The sequence below is a fragment of the Pogoniulus pusillus genome, chromosome 19 (genome assembly GCF_015220805.1).
Source record: "Pogoniulus pusillus isolate bPogPus1 chromosome 19, bPogPus1.pri, whole genome shotgun sequence".
Classification (NCBI taxonomy): domain Eukaryota; kingdom Metazoa; phylum Chordata; class Aves; order Piciformes; family Lybiidae; genus Pogoniulus; species Pogoniulus pusillus.
In genome coordinates this window covers 5,435,806-5,454,254 of record NC_087282.1, presented here as the reverse complement: position 1 = coordinate 5,454,254, position 18,449 = coordinate 5,435,806, and the positions used below count along the sequence as shown (strand labels likewise).

General features: G+C 56.5%; 2 protein-coding genes across 7 annotated transcripts in view; one reads left to right on the top strand and one right to left on the bottom strand.

Moving 5' to 3' along the window:
* Window positions 1-8,041, top strand: part of STARD8 (StAR related lipid transfer domain containing 8) — a 72,051-nt gene extending 64,010 nt beyond the window's left edge. For 5 of the 6 annotated variants that reach the window (XM_064159021.1, XM_064159017.1, XM_064159023.1 and 2 more), the window contains 9 exons: window positions 1,466-1,639; window positions 2,102-2,261; window positions 2,745-2,943; window positions 3,494-3,704; window positions 3,937-4,051; window positions 4,408-4,623; window positions 5,015-5,232; window positions 5,411-5,587; window positions 6,125-8,041. In XM_064159021.1, coding sequence (XP_064015091.1) covers window positions 1,466-1,639; window positions 2,102-2,261; window positions 2,745-2,943; window positions 3,494-3,704; window positions 3,937-4,051; window positions 4,408-4,623; window positions 5,015-5,232; window positions 5,411-5,587; window positions 6,125-6,242 — 1,588 coding nt within the window. In that variant the 3' untranslated portion in view covers window positions 6,243-8,041. The remainder of the gene's footprint in view (window positions 1-1,465; window positions 1,640-2,101; window positions 2,262-2,744; window positions 2,944-3,493; window positions 3,705-3,936; window positions 4,052-4,407; window positions 4,624-5,014; window positions 5,233-5,410; window positions 5,588-6,124) is intronic. The other variant, XM_064159022.1, reaches the window with a different exon arrangement.
* The window catches only part of LOC135184135 (relaxin receptor 2-like), a 38,416-nt gene continuing 28,001 nt past the window's right edge, over window positions 8,035-18,449 (bottom strand). The window contains exons 9-18 of the mRNA XM_064159725.1: window positions 17,940-18,014; window positions 17,472-17,543; window positions 14,794-14,865; window positions 14,542-14,613; window positions 14,204-14,275; window positions 14,031-14,102; window positions 10,804-11,033; window positions 9,708-10,118; window positions 9,090-9,305; window positions 8,035-8,379 (exon numbers count right to left, since the gene is read on the bottom strand). Of these exons, the coding sequence (XP_064015795.1) occupies window positions 8,192-8,379; window positions 9,090-9,305; window positions 9,708-10,118; window positions 10,804-11,033; window positions 14,031-14,102; window positions 14,204-14,275; window positions 14,542-14,613; window positions 14,794-14,865; window positions 17,472-17,543; window positions 17,940-18,014 (1,480 nt within the window). The 3' untranslated portion in view covers window positions 8,035-8,191. The remainder of the gene's footprint in view (window positions 8,380-9,089; window positions 9,306-9,707; window positions 10,119-10,803; window positions 11,034-14,030; window positions 14,103-14,203; window positions 14,276-14,541; window positions 14,614-14,793; window positions 14,866-17,471; window positions 17,544-17,939; window positions 18,015-18,449) is intronic.

Sequence of the window (18,449 nt, the reverse complement as noted above, 5' to 3'; positions counted from 1 at the left end):
ACCGCCACAAGCCCTATACTTGGCACTGGTGAAGCCACATCTCCAATGCTGGGCTCAGTTTTGGTGTCTTTGGTACATAAAGGGCAATGAGGGACTGGAGTGTGTCTAGAGGAGGGTAATGAGGCTGGTGAAGGCTTATGAGAAGCAGATGAGCAAAATGAGGTTGTTCAGCCTGGAAAAAAGGTGGCACAGGAGAGATCTTCTCACTCTCTACAACTCCCTGAAAAGAGGTTGGAGAGAGGTGGGGACTGATCTCTTGTCACCGGGAACAACTTATAACTCAAGAGCAAACGATCTGAGGTTGTGGCAAAGACTGAAGATGAGGAAGATTTTCTTCCCCAGAAGGGTTGTCAAGCCCTGGCCCGGGCTGCCCAGGGCAGTGATGGAGTCTGCATCCCTGGAGAGGGTTTTAAAAGCCATGTAGATGTGGTGCTAAGGGCCGTGGTGCAGTGGTGACCTGTGAGTGCTGGGTTCACAGCTGGGCTTTATGATCTTAAAGGTCTCTTGCAACCAGAATGATTCTATAGATCTATAAGCCAATCTGCCCTCCTAGAGGTGCTTCTGCAACAGAGGTGCTCAACCCCTGTGCCAAAGCTGGTGAGCTGCTGGCCAGTGCCCTGCCAGCCCTGGCTGGCTGCCTGCCCTTTCCCTCACGGCAGAAGCGAGCGGTGGGAGGATGATGCTGGCGGACCAGCCCCATGGTGTGGTGGAGGCAGGGAAGCTCAGCACGGATGGCTGCTGCACTCTGCTGGTTATTGCATTCTGCTGCCTGCTCCTGCTGTGTCCAAGCAGTGACCTTCCTGCCAGCACGGACCCTAATTAAATGGGGTTTGATTTACACGTGAAAGGAGGCTTTTGCTCCTCGGGCTCCAGTGCTCCCTTGTGCTTTCCCTGGGAAAACTCCATCGCTCCTGAATTCTCTGGATTTCCTAGATCCTGCTGGGCTGATGCTGGAGGGTGATGTGCCTGTAGGCAGGCACGGGGGTTCTTTTGTCACCTGGGAATGTCCCTGGTGCCCTTCTAAGCTTGAAGATGTTCCTGGGCAGGAGCCTTTTCAGAGCATCACAAGCTTGCCAAAGGTTTTAGGAGGCTCCCCAGAGAATGCTGCTTTCTTGGGGTGTCTTTTCTTCTTAAGAAAGCAGGTGTTGAGATGTCTCCCTGATGTGGCATTGCCCTGCACAGTGGTCCTGCAGGCTTGTGTCACCCTGACCCTCTGAACCTTCCTCAGGTCTTCTAGTGGGGCTGTAGGAGAGGACCTTTGAGGCAAGAGAACACATCTCTCATACTCTCCCTGGCACCCATGCAGTGGGTTTGAGCACCTATGGGGAGGAAGCAGCACTGTTGGCACTGGGGTTGGCATCGAGATCCCTGGGCTGGCAGCTTGCTTCAAAGCATTGAGTGCCATGGGGCAGGGAATGGCCCTTCCCTGGGGTTGCCAGCCCTCACCACCAGCCTCTCCCTGCAGAAAGCTGCGTTGGCACAGCTTCCAGAACTCACACCGGCCCAGCCTGACCTCTGCCTCCCTGGAGATCAATCGCCAGTCCTCTGCCCAGCTCAATCTGCTCCAGAAGTGCTCCCTGCTCCGTCTCACTGCCATCATGGAGAAGTACTCTGTGCCCCACAAGCAAGCCTGGACGTGGTGAGCTGCTGGGGAGGGGAGCAAGGATAGTTCCTGCGTGGTGGGTACTGTTTCCTAGCCCAGGTCCTGCATCCTCGAGCAGATTCTGGGTGGTGGTGGTGGAGAGGGGAGTGGAAAAGGCTGAACCAAAAGCTGGGTTTGTGCTGCATAGCTTTGGGATCGTGCAGGTATCAGCTCGGGGCTGACACCTGGGCTTCCACCTTCACCTGCATCCAGGAGAGCTGCAGGTACCTGTGGGGTGTTAGGAATGCTGCAGCAGCATAAGAGAGCAGGAGGGAGAGTTTCATTTTAGCCAAGTTTTGGAGCATTTTGGCTTATTGAGAGGCGCAGAAGCTGCCTTGCTTGTGTTCAAACCACGGCGGAAGCTGGGATCTGTGTGTGGTGCCTGGGTCCCGCTCAGCGAGGCGGTGCTGAGGGAGCTGTTGCACTGATGTCTGTCTGTCTGTCTGTCCCGTCTTTCAGGACTGTGCCCAAGTTCATGAAGCGAAGCAAAGTCCCCGACTACAGGGACAAGGCAGTTTTTGGTGTGCCACCTGTTGTCAACGTGCAGCGGACGGGGCAGCCCCTGCCACAAAGCATCCAGCAGGCCATGCGCTACCTGCGCAGCCAGTGCCTGGACCAGGTGAGGCCACGGCCCCCGGCAGCGATTTGGGGGGGAGCAAAGTGACTTTCAAGGTCCTTTTTATTCTCCTCTCAGTGTCTTGTTGTTCTCCTCTCGTGGTGCTTGGCTGTGGTGAAGCGGGAGGGCAAAGTGTTGGAGATGTGCCCCTGGTGTGACATTGCCCTGCAGGCTTGTGTCACCCTGAGCATCCTCAGGTCTCCTGGTGGGGCTGTAGCCCAGCCACCCAAGGGTGCTGGTGCAGTGAGTCTGAAATGCAAGAGGAGGGGATATTGGTTGTTTCAGGGGCTCCTGGGTGAGGGAGAGGACCACTGTGGGAGCCCCACACCCATCAGTGTCTCCTTGGCCACCTATCACTCAAGGTTCTTTTCTGGGGTGCAGCACAGTGAGGTCTTTGGGAACGAGGCTTCCTCAACTATCTACTTGGACACCTACTGGGTTGGTGCCTGCTCTGCCCTTGAGCTCCAACCAGCTTTTCCCTGTCAGGTTGGCATCTTCCGCAAGTCAGGGGTGAAGTCCCGGATCCAGGCACTGCGGCACATGAACGAGACCAGCCCCGAGCACGTCAGCTACGAGGGGCAGTCCGCATACGACGTGGCTGACCTGCTCAAGCAGTACTTCCGCGACCTGCCCGAGCCCATCTTCACCACCAAGCTGACGGACACCTTCCTGCAGATCTACCAGTGTGAGTGTGGGGCTGGGCAGGCAATCACAGAACCACAGCATCACAGAATGGCAGGGGCTGGAAGGCACCTCAAAAGCTCATCCAGTCCAACCTCCCTGCCGGAGCAGCATCACCCAGAGCAGATCACACAGGAACACATCCAGGCAGGCCTTGAATATCTCCAGAGAGGGAGACTCCACCACCCCCCTGGGGAGCCTGTTCCAGTGCTCCATCACTCTTACAGTGAAAAAATTCCTGCTCAGGTTCACATGGAACCTCCTATGCCTCCACTTCCACCCACTGCCCCTTGCCCTGTCACTGGGCATCACCCAGCAGAGCCTGGTTCCAGCCTCCTGGCACTCACCCTGCACATATTGATAACCATTGATGAGGTCACCTCTCAGTCTCCTCCAAGCAGCAGAGCCTCAGCTCCCTCAGTCTCTCCTCGTAAGAGAGATGCTCCATTCCCTTAATCTTTGGAAGCTGAGGGTCCGTGAGGGAGGAGCTCATTCGGAGGTGGGGCCGGGGCCGGACGGAGCCCCTGACCGCCCGCCTGGCCCTGTGCCCGCAGTCGTGTCGAAGGAGCAGCGGCTGCAGGCGGTGCAGGCAGCTGTGATCCTGATGCCGGATGAGAACCGGGAGGTGCTGCAGACCCTGCTCTACTTCCTCAGCGACATCGCCTCTGCCGAGGAGAACCAGATGACTGCCGGCAACCTGGCTGTGTGCCTAGCCCCTTCCATCTTCCACCTCAACGTGTCCAAGAAGGAGAGCACCTCTCCGAGGTGAGGGTTGGGCTAAGCTCTGACCTTCCCAGCCTTCCTACAGCCTCTGTCTCCCCATCGCCCCTTCCCTGCCCATGCTGGGCAAGATGTGGTGGGGACAGATGCTCTCACCCAGCCCCTCATCACTATACTCTGCAGTGCAGGGGAGTCCTTTGCACTGTGACACAAAGGACAGGGGGCTAGAGGTGGGCAGGGTGCCCACCCGGTCCCAGTGATGCCTGCTTCTCCTCAGGGCAATACACAAGAGGGGCACCATGGGGAAGCCTGACCAGAAGGACCTCAATGAGAACATGGCTGCAACGCAGGGGCTCTCCCACATGATCACCGACTGCAAGAAGCTGTTCCAGGTGGGTGGCTCTGGCCTGTTCCAGCCCAGAATTGCCCTCCCTGTGTGCTGCCAGTGGGAGATGTGACCTCTCTGACCTTGCAGGGTCAGTGTGGGGACAGTGTGGGGATCCTTCAGCTGCCCCATCCCTTAGCAGCTCGGGTACCACTGTTTGGTCAGCTCCAGGAGTGAATGCCAGCTGCTTCTTGTGGTGGTGCAGGTCACAAGCTGAAGGACTTAGCTCCAGGGAATCTGTGCCAGTCTTCCTCCTCCCTTGGTGAATTGAGTTGTGATTTTCTAGCTGCCCAGGATGACTCACAAAGTCCACATAGCTTCTCCCTGCCTTTCTGAAGGCCTGTATGATCTCTTGACTTGCAGGTCTCCCATGACATCTTGCTCCAGCTGAGCAGCTCCTATATGGCAGCAGATGCTTATCCTCATCCCCTGTCTGACTTTGTGTGTCAAGGGGAAAGCAAGGATCTACACTCCTACTTTGAGCAGAGCATCCAGAACCTGCTCAAAGAGTCATCAGAGAAATTCAAGGGGTGGCTGAGCACCCCAGGGCCCCTGAACACGGAGCTCTCCTGCAAAAAGGTAAATGCTGCTGTGAGGAGGGGAGCTTGGAGCCACTTGGGAAAATGTGTATGGGCTGACTGCTGGGAGCCATGCGTCCTGTGAACAGCTTCTGACCTGCTTGCACCCCCCTGGTGCTTGTTCTCTTGAGATGGGGTCAGCAACCCCATCCCTAGGCAGAGGAGGGGCTGAGAGATGGGCAGCTCTGGGATGGAGGCTCCTGGCAGAGAGCTCACAGTGCTGCTATTAGCAGAGGAGCTCGCTTCCTGCATCCAGCCCATCTCCAGCAGCTCCCAGCCCAAGCAAGCAGATGTGACAATGACAGTGCAAGACACCCATGAAGCCACTCAGGGGGTTCACGCTGTGGGGATACCACCAGACAGCTTGCCTGACCCTTCCCTCTTCACACCAGGTTGGGGACGGGCACCCTCTGCGCTTGTGGAAGGTCTGCACGGACATCGAAGCCCCTCCTGCCACAGTGCTGCACAGGGTGCTTCGGGAGCGGCACCTCTGGGATGAGGACCTGCTGCAGAGCAAGGTGGTGGAGGCCCTGGACAAGAACATGGAGGTCTACCACTACGTCACGGACAGCATGGCCCCGCACCCGCGCAGGGACTGCGTGGTGCTCCGGTGAGGGCAGGCAGCACTCGGGTGGGAGGGGTTGCTCTTGGTTTGGTGGATCCCAGCCCTAGGCTCTGCAGGCTCTCTGACACTTGGCTCTTGCTGTATGCCCTGAGGTCTGGGCAGGGGCTGCCCGTGGGTGGGCACACAGGGCTTGGGAGCTGAGCGGGGCTGCTGTGTCCCACAGGCGCTGGCACACGGACCTGCCGCGGGGAACCTGCCTGCTCGTCTCCATCTCGGTGGAGCATGACAAGATGCCAGTGGAAGGAGGTGTCAAAGCCATCATCCTGACCTCCCAGTACCTCATTGAGCCCAGTGCCATGGGCCGCTCCAAAGTGACCCACATCTGCAGAGCTGACCTCAGGTGAGGAGGCCCTGCCTGTTGTTGTGTCGCCCAGCAGGGAGGGCTGGTGGGACCCAGGAGCTGCTGATCTCATGGCTCGCCTTGTTTGGCTGCAGCTCATGTGGTGTGATGCTTGCTTGCTCCGAGGGAAGGGGCTGAGGATCTGGGGCTAGGTTTTTGTTGCCAGGTTACTTGGAAAGGAGCCAGCAGCTCAGGCTTGCAGTGCTGGTGGTTCCTTCAGTGGCTCCAAGTGCAGCAGCAAGTCCCTTAAAGCTTCAGCAGAAAGCATGGGCTTCACACTCTCCTCTCAGTGGTGGGCCATGCTGGGCCATAGTGATGTAAGGATGGGCTGATGCAAGGGCCTGGTGGTCACTCTGGGCTGGTGCAAGCCCAGCTGGGTCACAGATAGGTAGTCCCTGGTTTTCCCCAGTGTCTGCAGCAGTGTGCTGCTCCGTTACAGCTGCAGATATGCTGGGGGCCTGTCCCCAAGCTGCTCCACAGCACTTGCTGGGGTCTCTTCTGCCTGCTCACCCTCCTTCTGCCTCTTCCATTCTCTAGGGGCCGGTCTCCCGAGTGGTACAACAAGGTCTTTGGCCACCTCTGTGCCATGGAGCTGGCGAGGATCCGAGACTCTTTCCCGGTCCTGAGTCCCAATGGCCCTGAGACAAAGATCTGAGGCACCAGGAAGATGCTCTGACCTGTCTGACATGGACTTGCTGGTAGATCCGTGTCGGTGCTCCCAGCAGGGAGCACGCCGTGGGCAGCTGGCGGTGGAGAGGGAGGCTGTGTGCTCCCATGTTCATGAGCATCCTTTTACCCTGGACTGGCCATTCCCCATCCCACCGTCCCGGTTGCTGCTTCAGTCACCCCTTGCAGAGGTGAAGCCATGAGGCCTGTGGTCACTGCAGGAAGGCTGCTGAGCAGAGGGAAGGAGAGTGGCTGTGGGAGGACCCTGGGGAGCAGCCTGCAGGCAGGGCTGGCCAGTGGCTGGCCCGGGTTGAGCTGGGTCCTCCGTGAGACGTGGGAGGAGGTGCGTGGAGCGAAGTGAGGAGAATGGTGCCATGTCTGTAGGTCGCAGCGCTGGGTTGGGAAGTGAAGGGTGGGCAGTGAGGGGTGGATTGTGGGTGCAGGGGCAGTCAGGAGTTATGGTGGGAAGCTGTTGGGTAGGAGGAGGCTGCTGGACTGAGAGAAGAGGTCTATATGCAGACCTCTAGGTAAGCCTCAAGTGCTGGTATTGAGCAGCAGGAGGAACCTGTTGCACCTTTGGTGTTGTCGCTCACAGAAGACAAAGCCCTCTCAGCCCATACCTTGCCCTTACTCAGCAAAAGCCCTCTCCTGTGCACTAGGTTTTGGTGGGGGCTGGCTGGCTGAAGCTCCAAGCCAAGTCTGTCCCTCTGACCCAGCTGAACCATCATTTGTGGAGGGGGCAGGACATGCCTATAGCCCCAGAGCAGCTATCCTTGGAGTTGGCTTCAAGCTGGAAAATGGCAATGTTCCCCGGGAGCAGCAGGTGCAAGGAAGAAGGGGCACAGCTTTCGTGGCAGCCCCCCCTTTCCTTGCAGCCATGGAGGGTGATGTTGTGGTGCCCAGGACAGGGAAGGAGGTCAGAGTGGCACTAGCTGTGTTGTGGCAGGGTTCTGAGCTGGAAGCTCTGCCCAAGGCAGGATGAACACGCTGAAGGGCTGTGATTGTCCCCACTAATGAGGCAACGATGCAAGCAAAGCAAAGCATGGTAGCCCAAGCTGAGCCAACCCCCCTGTCATGTCCTCTGCAGTAAGGAGGGCTGATGAGTGTGTCCTGGGTTCACCCCTCTGAGCAGTTACACCTGGCACAGTCCATGCCCACTCTATGTGCAGAGCTGCCTCCTTTATGCTCCTGTCTTCCCATCCCTCCTTTCCTCTGTGGAGAAAGCCTCTGCCACCCCCTAACACCCCCCAAGAACTGACCTGGTTCCTGCATTCAGGCAAGGGACTCAAGTCACTGGACATCATTCCAACTGGAAAACCACAGCACCCACGTGCCAGAGCCTTTCCTGGCGCCAGCTGTGCCATCACACCTCCTCTTTGTGTCTCTTGTGGTGGGGGTTGGTGGGGGGAAAAAACCCCACCACAACCAACAACCAAAAAGCAACTCGGCCTCTCTTCTGTGTTTTTATATATATATATAAAAATATAACTAACATTTAGGGGAGTGATATTTTAACTCCTCCTCCTGTTTTTGTAGATGTTTTCCTCCCCTCTCTCTCTCTCTCTCTCTCTCTCTTTTGTGTTTTTTTCTATCTATAAATACTTGTACAGTTGGAATATTAATATATAACTCTGGTGGTTGGGCTCAGGGCCCAGCCATGCTCACTTCAGAGACTTGCATTTTGTATTTAAAGGGACTCCTGGTTTGTGTCACCTGCAACCAACAGCTTCTTCGACTTGGATTGGGGCTGCTCTTCCCATCCGTGTAATTAATAAAGTACTAATGAGATCTGCTGGCTGATGAGGACACCTCCATGCTTAGCGACTCTCCAGCTCAGGAGCATGCCAGGGCGGAGCCAAGCGCTTCATCCTGGAGCTGCAGTGCTGGAGGTGGTGCCTGGAGGCTTCCCAGGGTAGCTTTTGTGCCACTGGAAAAGGGTCAAGAGGTGCTGGCCTGCAGTGTCACCAGCGTAAAGCTCCGGCGGGATTCGTGCAGCTCCAGCTGCTTGGACTGCAAACAGCTTTTCACCTTCTCCTGGAAGGAAGTGGTGGTGATGGTGTAGAGGATGGGATTTAGGGAGCTGTTGATGGGCAGGATGAAGATGACCACCCAAGAGGTGACAGTGCCTGTGCCAACAAGGATGTGACATTGTAAGATTTGGCTGGAGAGAATCATAGAATCAACCAGGGTGGAAGAGACCTCCAAGCTCATCCAGTCTAATTTATCACCCAGCTCTGTCCAATCAGCTGGACCATGGCACTAAGTGCCTCATCCAGGCTTTTCTTGGAAGCTGGGACATCTCTTTTTCCTCCTTCCCCGCTCCCAAGAAAGGTTGGATCAGGTGATGCCTGAGCTCCTTTCCAGCATGGTATTCCATGCTTCCATGAACATTAGGCAGCCAAGCAGGGACTGGCCCTGCCCAGGGGTACCCCACCCACCGCCATGCAATCAGCAAAGCAGAGTGATGCCATTCATGAGCTCATGGCTGGAAGGTCAGGCCCCACTGAGGGTCATGACTGCGGCTCCCTGAGGAGAGGCAGGGGCCCAGGGAAACCAGGAATGCTATCATAGCATCTCAGGATGTTAGGGATTGGAAGGGACATTAAGAGATCATCCAGTCCAAGGCCACTGCCAGAGCAGGACCATCCAATCTAGCTCAGGTCACTTTTCTTCTCCAGACTAAACAGCTCCAGGTTCCTCAGCCTCTGTGTGGTCAAGTCCCTATCTCCTCTTCCAGCCCATGCATGGATGAAGAGATCTCCAAACTCAGCAATGCTTACAGCAAGGGGACTCCAACTCACGCTGGACAGCAGCCAGCAGTGGCAGGGGGGCTCACCTGGTATTTCCACCTGCAGCAGGGAGAGCAGCTTGAGGAGGAAGATGGGGATCCAGCAGAGAGCGTCGGTGAAGACGATGAAGAAGAAGCGCTTGGCGATGGTGACTTCCCGCGAGCAGACTCCTCTCTCGGCTGTTTTGGACGCAGTGATGTGGATGGAGTAGAACATGCCAGAGTAGGCGAAGACGATGGTGATGAAGGCTGCAAGATTCAAGCCTGGAAAAGAGGAGATCTCAAACTCTCAGCACCGCCGAAGTGCAGAGCTGGGACAGGCAGCAGCAGGACTACTCCTGCTTTTATCACTAGAGGGGGCAGAGACATCTCAGCAGCATCCCGAATCCAGCTTTAGCCCAGCGCTGTCCATGCCCATGGCCGGTTCTGCTGTGAGGCTGGGCACTGCCCACCAAGCCCCGAATGGAAGGCAGAGGTGGCACCCCATGTTTACAGGGCCCCAGTGAGCTGGCAGCACACCACCAAGTCCCACTTAATGAAGTGGTGTGGGATCTCATGGCACCTTGGAGGGGAGAGCTCGGCTGAGCAGTCCCAATCCCACCAGGGACACAGATCCTGCTCTTCATCCTTCCCATTCCTAGGTCCCAAGTCCTGAGGTGACCTTACCCAGGTAAATGATGGCAGAGAAGCCCCGGGCAGCAGGCTGCTCGCTCAGGTCAGACTGCAGCGGGAAGCAGACCCCGTTCCTCCCGTAGTAGTTCCCAAAGGTCTCCTTACAGCACAGGGGGATGATGCTGAGGGAGAAGCCCAGAAGCCAGATGGCTGCTAGCACCAAGATGGTCTGCTTCTTGCCAGTCCTGTGGTATCTGAATGGAAAAACTATGGAGAAGTACTTCTCCAGGGTCATGTAGGTCAGTAGCAGGACTGACACCTCAGAGGAGAGCATGGCCAGGCTGCCCACCAGCTGGCACTGGAGACTGCCCATCCAGCCCTGGGCATGCTTGTTGTATTCGCCTGAGTACTTGAGGTCAAAGGCTCCAATGATGAAGAGATAGATGCCCATGAGGCCATCTGCACCTAGTGGGGAGATGAGATACAGGGAAAAAGCAGCATTAGTGGGCAAATGCAGCTTCTGGCATTAATGCCATGCCCATGAAGTCATCTCAGAGCTGTTGTGAAGCCCTGAGCAGGAGCTGAGATGTCCCAGGCACAGAGGGAGGCCCATCAAGCCATTCACCCTGGAGAGGAGAAGGCTCCGATGTGACCTTATTGTGACCTTTCAGTGTCTTAAGAGGGCTACAAGAAAGCTGGGGAAGGACTTTTTAGGCTTTCAGGTAGGGATAGGACTGAGGGGAATGGAACAAAGCTGGAAGTGGGTAGATTCAGACTGGATATTAGGAAGAAGTTCTTCAGCATGAGGGTGGTGAGAGCCTGGAAGGGGTTGCCCAGGGAGGTGGTGGAAGCCTCATCCTTGGAGGTGTTTAAGGCCAGGCTGGATGAGACTGTAGAAAACTTTATCTAGCATGGGGTGTCCATGGCAAGGGGGTTGGAAGTGGATGATCCTTGTGATCTCTTCCAACCCTACCTGATTCTATGACTCTATGATTCTATGATTCCACGACTCTATGATTCCATGGTCTGCCATCAACCCAGAGAGGTCCTGGCTGCCCTGGCGAGGGCTGACATCTGGAAGGAGCTATGCCGGTGGGCAGGTGGTCTGCCTCCATTCCCTCTGCACCCCCCCAGGGCCCCCCCAGCTCACAGCAGAGGGACTTGATGGCCATGGTGTGCTGGCTGTTCTCGGTGCCGAGGAAGGAGCGCATGCAGACGACGAAGAGGTTGCCGAAGCAGGTGAGGCAGGCGATGAGCCAGACGCAGACGCGCAGGACGACGCTGGCCAGGAGGTGCTCGAAGGAGGAGATGCCATCGGTATTGGGCTTGCAGCTGCGGACGTGGGGCACGTAGCTGCAGTACTGGAACTTCTTGAAGTAGCTGGTAGGGACAACAGAGGGGTTTGTTTCCTGGCTGCGACCAGGACTAGACACGTTTTGGCATGAACCTGCTCCCTCCAGTCCCTTGGCTGTATTTTTCCCTCCAGTCCCTTGGCTGTATTTTTCACTCTCTATCACAGTCTCACAGTATCATCAGGGTTGGAAGAGACCTCACAGATCATCAAGTCCAACCCTTTACCACAGAGCTCAAGGCTAGACCATGGCACCAAGTACCACATCCAATCCTGCCTTGAACAGCTCCAGGGACGGCGACTCCACCACCTCCCCGGGCAGCCCATTCCAGTGTCCAATGACTCTCTCAGTGAAGAACTTTCTCCTCACCTCCAGCCTAAATTTCCCCTGGCACAGCCTGAGGCTGTGTCCTCTCATTCTGGCGCTGGCCACCTGAGAGAAGAGAGCAACCTCCTCCCGGCCACAACCTCCCCTCAGGTAGTTGCAGACAGCAATAAGGTCTCCCCTGAGCCTCCTCTTCTCCAGGCTAACCAATCCCAGCTCCCTCAGCCTCTCCTTGTAGGGCTGTGCTCAAGGCCTCTCCCCAGCCTCATCACCCTTCTCTGGACACGCTCAAGCATGTCCTCCAGGTGGAGGACACCTCACCACCTCACTGGCCAAGAGTCTGGGGGCTTCTACTGGCCAGGGGTAAGGAGATGAGGAGGTCAGGAGAGGAGAATGGAGACAGTGGCACTGCAGTGTAAAAGAGCCTGCTACAAGAGTTGGGGCTCTGCAGCCTGGAGGAGAGAAGGCTCCCAGGAGACCTTGGAGTGGCCTTCCAGTGTCTGAAGGGGGCCTACAGGAAGGCTGCAAAGGGACTATTGACAAGGTCTTATAATGGCAGCACGAAGGGTAATGGGATGTTAGGAATAAGCTCTTTGCAGTGAGGGTGGTGAGACACTGGTGCAGGTTGCCCAGGGAGGTTGTGGAGCACAGAAGCACAGAATGTGATCTTTGATCTTCTGTGCTCCACAACATCCCTGGAAGTGTTCAGGACCAGGTTGGATGAGGCCTTGAGTGACCTGTTCTAGTAGGAGGTGTCCCTGCCTATGGCAGGGGTTTGGAACTGGATGATCTTTGAGGTCCTTTCCACCATTCTATGATTCTATGCCAGCATGCAGCCCTCCCTGTGGCAGCACCCAGGGCTGGGGAGTGGGACAGAGTGGGGTGAAGTATGGGGGTGGGTGGTGGGTGTGTGTCTTTCTGCACTGCAGCTGGGTTTGGACACTAAATAAACAGCAGCCTGGAGCCTTGCCAAAGCTGGCTGGAGAGCCCTTGGTGCTGTTTGGGTCATGCCACACTGATGCTCTTAAATCTGCCACCATTCAGTGCTGTTAGCTGATACATCCACAAGTGCTTTCCTCCAACCCACCCCCTCCCCACCAAACAGCATTTCAAAAACCAATCCCTTATCTAAGTCCTTCAAGTTCCATTCACAGGGATTCACATTTCCCCCTCAGCCTTGTTTATCATTTCTGGTTACATCTTTTTAAGCCATAGAATCATAGAATCAAGCAGATTGGAAGAGACCTCCAAGCTCAGCCAGTCCAACCTAGCACCCAGCCCTGGCCAATCAACCAGACCATGGCACTAAATGCCCCAGCCAGGCTTTGCTTTAACACCTCCAGGCACAGCAACTCCAACACTTCCCTGGGCAGCCCATTCCAATGCCCATCACTCTCTCTGCCAGCAGCTTCCTCCTAACATCCAGCCTAGACCTCCCCTGGCACAGCTTGAGACTGTGTCCCCTTGTTTTGTTGCTGGTAGTTGTAGCCAGCAATGAGCTCTGCCCTTAGCCTGCTCTTCTGCACACCCCCAGCTCCCTCAGCCTCTCCTCATACAAAACCCCAATCCATATAGACTCAATCCATATAAAGACCCAATCCATATCAGCTCAGCAAGCCTGGGCACTGGGAAACGACCACACAACTGCAGCAGGAGGCTCATTGCTGCTTAATTATAGATAAAAAGGGAGCAAAATGCTCACTTATTAGCAAGTCAGGTAGGAAATGTACCACATTGAGAGGGTAAACAGGCTAACGAGGGGGAGGATGTTGTGTGGTTGTTGTTCATTACAGGTCCTTTAAAATGTACATCAGGAGAAATGTAAGGATTGTTTTCTTCTTCCAAAGGGAAGCTGAAGCAGTCAGCTGCTGGGGAAAAGGAATGATGTTGCCTTCTTTCAAGGGGAAGCCAAAATGCTCACAAGCTGGCTCTGTGGTCCAGCATCCACCCTATGTCTGATGCCAATCCAGCCTGTCTGCATGTCCCAGGCTTCTTGGGTCACTACCTCAGATTGAGCAGAAGGACCTCCTGTGGCACTATTTAACCACAGCTTGCAACAGGGGCACACCTTGGCTGGCAGAGCCTGCCTGGCCAATGTCACAGGCTCACAGGATGTTAGAGTTGAAAAGGAGACAAAGACATCATCGAGTCCAACCCCTCTGCCAGAGCAGGACCATACAATCCAGCTCAGGGCACACAGCAACACATCCAGACAGGTCTTGAAAGGCTCCAGAGAAGGAGACTCCACAACCTCTCTGGGCAGCCTGTGCCAGTGCTCTGGGACCCTTCCAAGCAAGAAGTTCCCCCTTGTGTTGAGCTGGAACCTCCTGTGCTGCAGCTTCCATCCATTGCTGCTTGTCCTATCCCAGGGAGCAGTGAGCAGAGCCTGTCCCCCCCTCCTGACCCCCAGCCCTCAGATACTGATAAACCTATGTAGCCTGCACCTTTCACTCTGCATGGCACACACCCCTGGCTGGAGCTGTGCAAGCTGCCCCCTTCCCGTGGCAGGGATGCTTCCCTTGCTCTAAAAAAGCCCCAGGTGTGGAGTCCCTCCTGCTCAGGAGGGATTTAAGCAGAATCATCATGCTCAGGGGGCTCCCAGCAGCCTGAAATACTCCTTCATGGGTGTAGGAGTTGTGAATCAATTCCCCTCCCAGCACCCCCAGATATGGATGCCAGGGCAGCAGCACTGCACACTCACATGTGGGAAAGGTTGGTCAGCTTCTGCAAGGTCAGGTTGTGGATGTTGGGGATCTCCAACCCTTCCAAGCTCCTGCCAAAGGAAACCAGTGCAGGGGATGTTGGAACAGCCCCGGGCTGGGTTTGGGGCTGCCACAGGCAGTGCTCTAAGGTCAGGGCCATTGCAGGACTCACAGGGAGCGGAGCTGGGGCAGGCTCTCAAACTGGCTGGGGAAGATCTCCTTCAAGGGGTTGTAGGAAATATTCCTGAAAAGACATGAGCTTTTGGTACTTTTCCCACCTAGAAGATACCAAAGAAGCTGGAAGTGAGGGCAGAGAGTGTCTTTCTGTGGCTTTTCCCCCGGGGTGCATTCCCAGCCCCAAAGCAGGGGATGCGAGGGCACCCTGCCGTGGGTAGACTTGTGGCGTGGAACCCATCCTGCTGGGGCCACTACAGGCATCTACCCATCACGATGTCAGGGTGCAGGGGTTCTGCAGGGACAGCCCTGGGGTAGGAGGGCCCCAGTACTCACAGCTGCTGGAGCTCAGCCAGGCCATCGAATAGCGAGGGGGGGAGCTGGTCCAGGCTGTTGGATGAGAGGTCGCTGTGCAGAGGAGAGCAGCACTGCAGATGTGCTCGAGGGCACCAAGCCTTGCATCCAGGGATGCTGAGCAGCAAACTGTCCTGGGCAGGGAGCAGAATCGAGCCCCAAGCAAGAAACCCTCACCCCTGGCCCCAGCACTGCAGGAGAGGAGTTCAAGGCAGGCAACAGCTGGAAACTTACAGCTCCACCAGCCTGCTGAGCCTGGAAAAAGTCCCCTCTTGGATCCACCTGAGCTTGTTTCTGCGTAGGATCCTGGAGGGGAAGGAAAGGCAGAGAGCAGGTGGGCACAGTACAGCCTCACAAGCCCCCTGGAAGCACTGTTACACCTCTGGGCTGGTTAACAGCCTGGGCTGCTGGTAACAGGCTCACAGAATATCAGGGGTTGGAAGGGACCCAAAGACATTATCGAGTCCAACCCCTCTGCCAGAGCAGGACCATACAATCTAGCTCAGGTCACACAGGAACACATCCAGACAGGTCATGAAAGGCTCCAGAGAAGGAGACTCCACAACCTCTCTGGGCAGCCTGTGCCAGTGCTCTGGGACCCTTAGAGCAAAGAAGTTCCCCTTGTGTTGAGGTGGAACCTCCTGTGCTGCAGCTTCCATCCATTGCTGCTTGTCCTATCCCAGGGAGCAGTGAGCAGAGCCTGTCCCCCCCTCCTGACCCCCAGCCCTCAGGTAGTTATAAACATTCTTTAAATCCCCTCTCAGTCTTCTCTTCTCCAGACTAAGCAGCCCCAGGTCCCTCAGCCTCTCTTCATCAGGCAGTGCTCCAGTGCCCTCATCATTCTTGTAGCCATCTGCTGGACTCTCTCTCGAAATGGGGAGCCCAAAACTGAAGGCAGTACTTGAGATGAGGTCTCAGCAGGGCAGAGCAGAGGAGGAGGAGAAGCTCCCTTGACCTGCTGGACACACTCTGCTTAATGCACCCCAGGATCCCATTTGCTTTCTTGGCCACATCCCTCCTGAATGCACCAAGCTGCAGCTTTTGTCTCCATCTGTCATGGGGATGGTCCAAGCCAGAGCCCAGCCTGCAGTTCTTACACAAGCCCAGCGCTCAGGGAAGGGCTCCTCAGAAGTGTTGAAGAGGAGCAGAGCTGGTGAGGAGGCTCAGAAGGAGAACCCCTGAAAAGGGCACCAAGCAACACAAAGGGTTTCAGAGCAGCAGGAGCAGAGCCCATGTGTGAAAGAGAGGAGCCCCCATGAGTGCTGCAACCTGGATGCTCCTAAGTGAAGGCTCACACTCCACACCTGAGCCCTGCTGGCCTCACACTCTCACCAGGGCAACCTCCTCTAATATACTTCATGCCTTGGAGGCAGATGGGGGAGTCCAGTGAGGATGGCTCACCCCGCAGAGCCTGCACACCAGCCCTCATCTCATCATCTCAGCCACTGCCTCTGCTCCCAGGGCTGCCTGCTGGGCTGGTGTCACCACCGAGGCATGTTTACACTGCCTGCCTGCCCGCAGGGCGTCTCCATGGCACTGCCACAACAGCCCCAGGAAACATGCTGCTGATCAAAGCCAGGGGCTGGGCTGGGGGAGAAAGGGTGGAGCGTGGGGTGGCAGCTTGCCCACCCAGCGTGGGGGCCCGTGGGCAGCTCTTGCTGGAGGAAAAATGCAGTGATGACTATTTTGGGGCTTTAATGCCTGCTGGGACTTCTCTGAGAAAGGCAAAACCAGGCACTGGGGTCCTGGACTGCAAAGGAATAGCAGAGCTTGCCAAAGTGCTCATCTTCAGGGACACTGCCTGGGGACAGTGCTCAGAGGAAGACCAAGATCAGTCCCCAGAGACCAGCAGGTAAACTGTGAAGGGAATCTTCAACCCATCCACGTCCTCACATCTCCCTGGGCCAGCTCGGGGCCAGCTGCTCTCCAGTGCCCAGGCAGGGACCAGGAGGTGGGCATGGGCCCTGCAAAGCAGCCCGAGGTTCAAACACACTACTCAGAATCTCTGTTACCTACTGGGGCCCCCTCACAACCTGCAGGGAGCTGAAGAGCCCCGGGTGGGTCTAGCCAAGCCCTGGGCTCTGATCTGGCATTAGTGGCACAATGTTCAGGGATGCATTCTCAGGACACCAGATAACCACAGTCACCACTCCCTGGGAGGATCCCCCCTCCCCTTGTGCTCTGCTGCCATCACCCTGTGGCTGCTGGTAGCCTTCTGCTTGTGGCGAACACCTGCGTGGTGCACAGCATCTCTCTGTGAGCTCATGGACCATCCACCACCTGCAGGAAAGCCAGACCCGAGGAGAGGCCAAGGCACCACTGATGCAAACCCTCTGCCTTTGCCACGTCCAGGAGAGCACCTGGGTGAAAACTCAGCCTCAGTGCCAGGAAGGAATAGGGCAGCAGCTGGTTCCAGACGGGAGGAGAGGACACAGACTCTGTTTGACAGGCAGTAAGCTGCTTCAGGAGTTTTATGGCTCTCCTCAGGGATATTTTTAGGGGATCTGGATGCCAGTGGAGGGGTTGGGCTGGCTGCAAGCTCTGGGATTTGCACAGCACGGGAAGCTTTTCCCATGCCATGTCCTGCCACCTGAAGAAGATGCCTATTCTATTTGGGAAGCCCCCACAGGCTGGTGAGGGAGCACTGGGATGAGCTCATCCTTTCCTCACCCCAGCTGAGCCATCCTCCAGCACAGAGCCCCTGGCAAAGGCTCTGGGGCCCCACAAAAGTCAGGAAGCTGCCTGCACTGTTGATGTTGTGCACAAACACGGGCTGAAACCATTCCACAGGAGCCAGCAGCCCCTTGGCTGGCCCGCAGCAGAAGAGGGGGCCCTGGCCCTGCCCCCTGCCGCAGTGGCACAGGGGCTGCACTGGCACCCGGGAGCCACGGGCAGCAGCCCAGGGTACTCACAGCACTGTGAAGTGGTGGCACTCCTGGAAGACAGCCCTGTGCACCGCCTCGATCCTGTTCCCCTCCAGCTCCCTGCAGAAAGGCGATAGTGGCTGCCACCTCCCCGGGCTCTCCCTCCTCCCTCCCTCCCTCCCTCCCTCCCTCCCTCCCTCCCTCCCTCCCTCCCTCCCTCCCTCCCTCCCTCCCTCCCTCCCTCCCTCCCTCCGAGTTTTCTCAGTGTGTTCCCCCAGCTCCTGCTTGTCCTCATAGAATCATAGAATCATAGAATGTTGGGGGCTGGAAAGGACCTCAAAAGATCATCTGGTCCAGCCCCATCCAGAGCAGGATCACCTAAACCAGATCACACTGGAACTCATCCCTCCTGGCATCCTCCCAGCCCTTTCTGCTGCTCCTCTGCACCAGGAGCATGAGATGGGGAGTGGGAGCAGCCCCTGCCCACCCCTCACTACCCTCAGTCAGGGTACTCACAGCCAGCTCAGCTTTGGCATCTCTGTGCAGAGCGAAGCATTGGGGATCTGACTCAAGGAGTTGTTCAGCATGTACCTGATGGGCAGGCAAGAAGGACAACCCAGGTCATGGCACTGTTTGTCCACCTGGGACACAACCCTGTGCATGGATGTGGTCCTCCTGGACCACACAATATTTCATGAGGACTTTCTGCTGCTCCTCAGCTAGGGAGACATCTGCAGTGTGCAGATAGCCCCGGGCCAAGCTGTAGGCTGTTGGTGTAGCCAGCCCAGAGCAGCACTGTTGTGCAGGCTGTCCTGGCTTCTGCATGCTCCAGAAGTGCAGCCAGAGCCATGAGAAACCATCACAGAGCACGTTCAGCTGTTAACCCCTCATCAAAAGGCCCAGCACAGGGCAGTGTGGAGCTTCAGTCACCTCCTTCAGGAAGGAAGCCAAGGTAAGGTTTAGTGGCTGTGGGAGATGCTTCCCAGTGAGCTTCCACAAGCACATCCCCAGGAGAACCAAGGCATG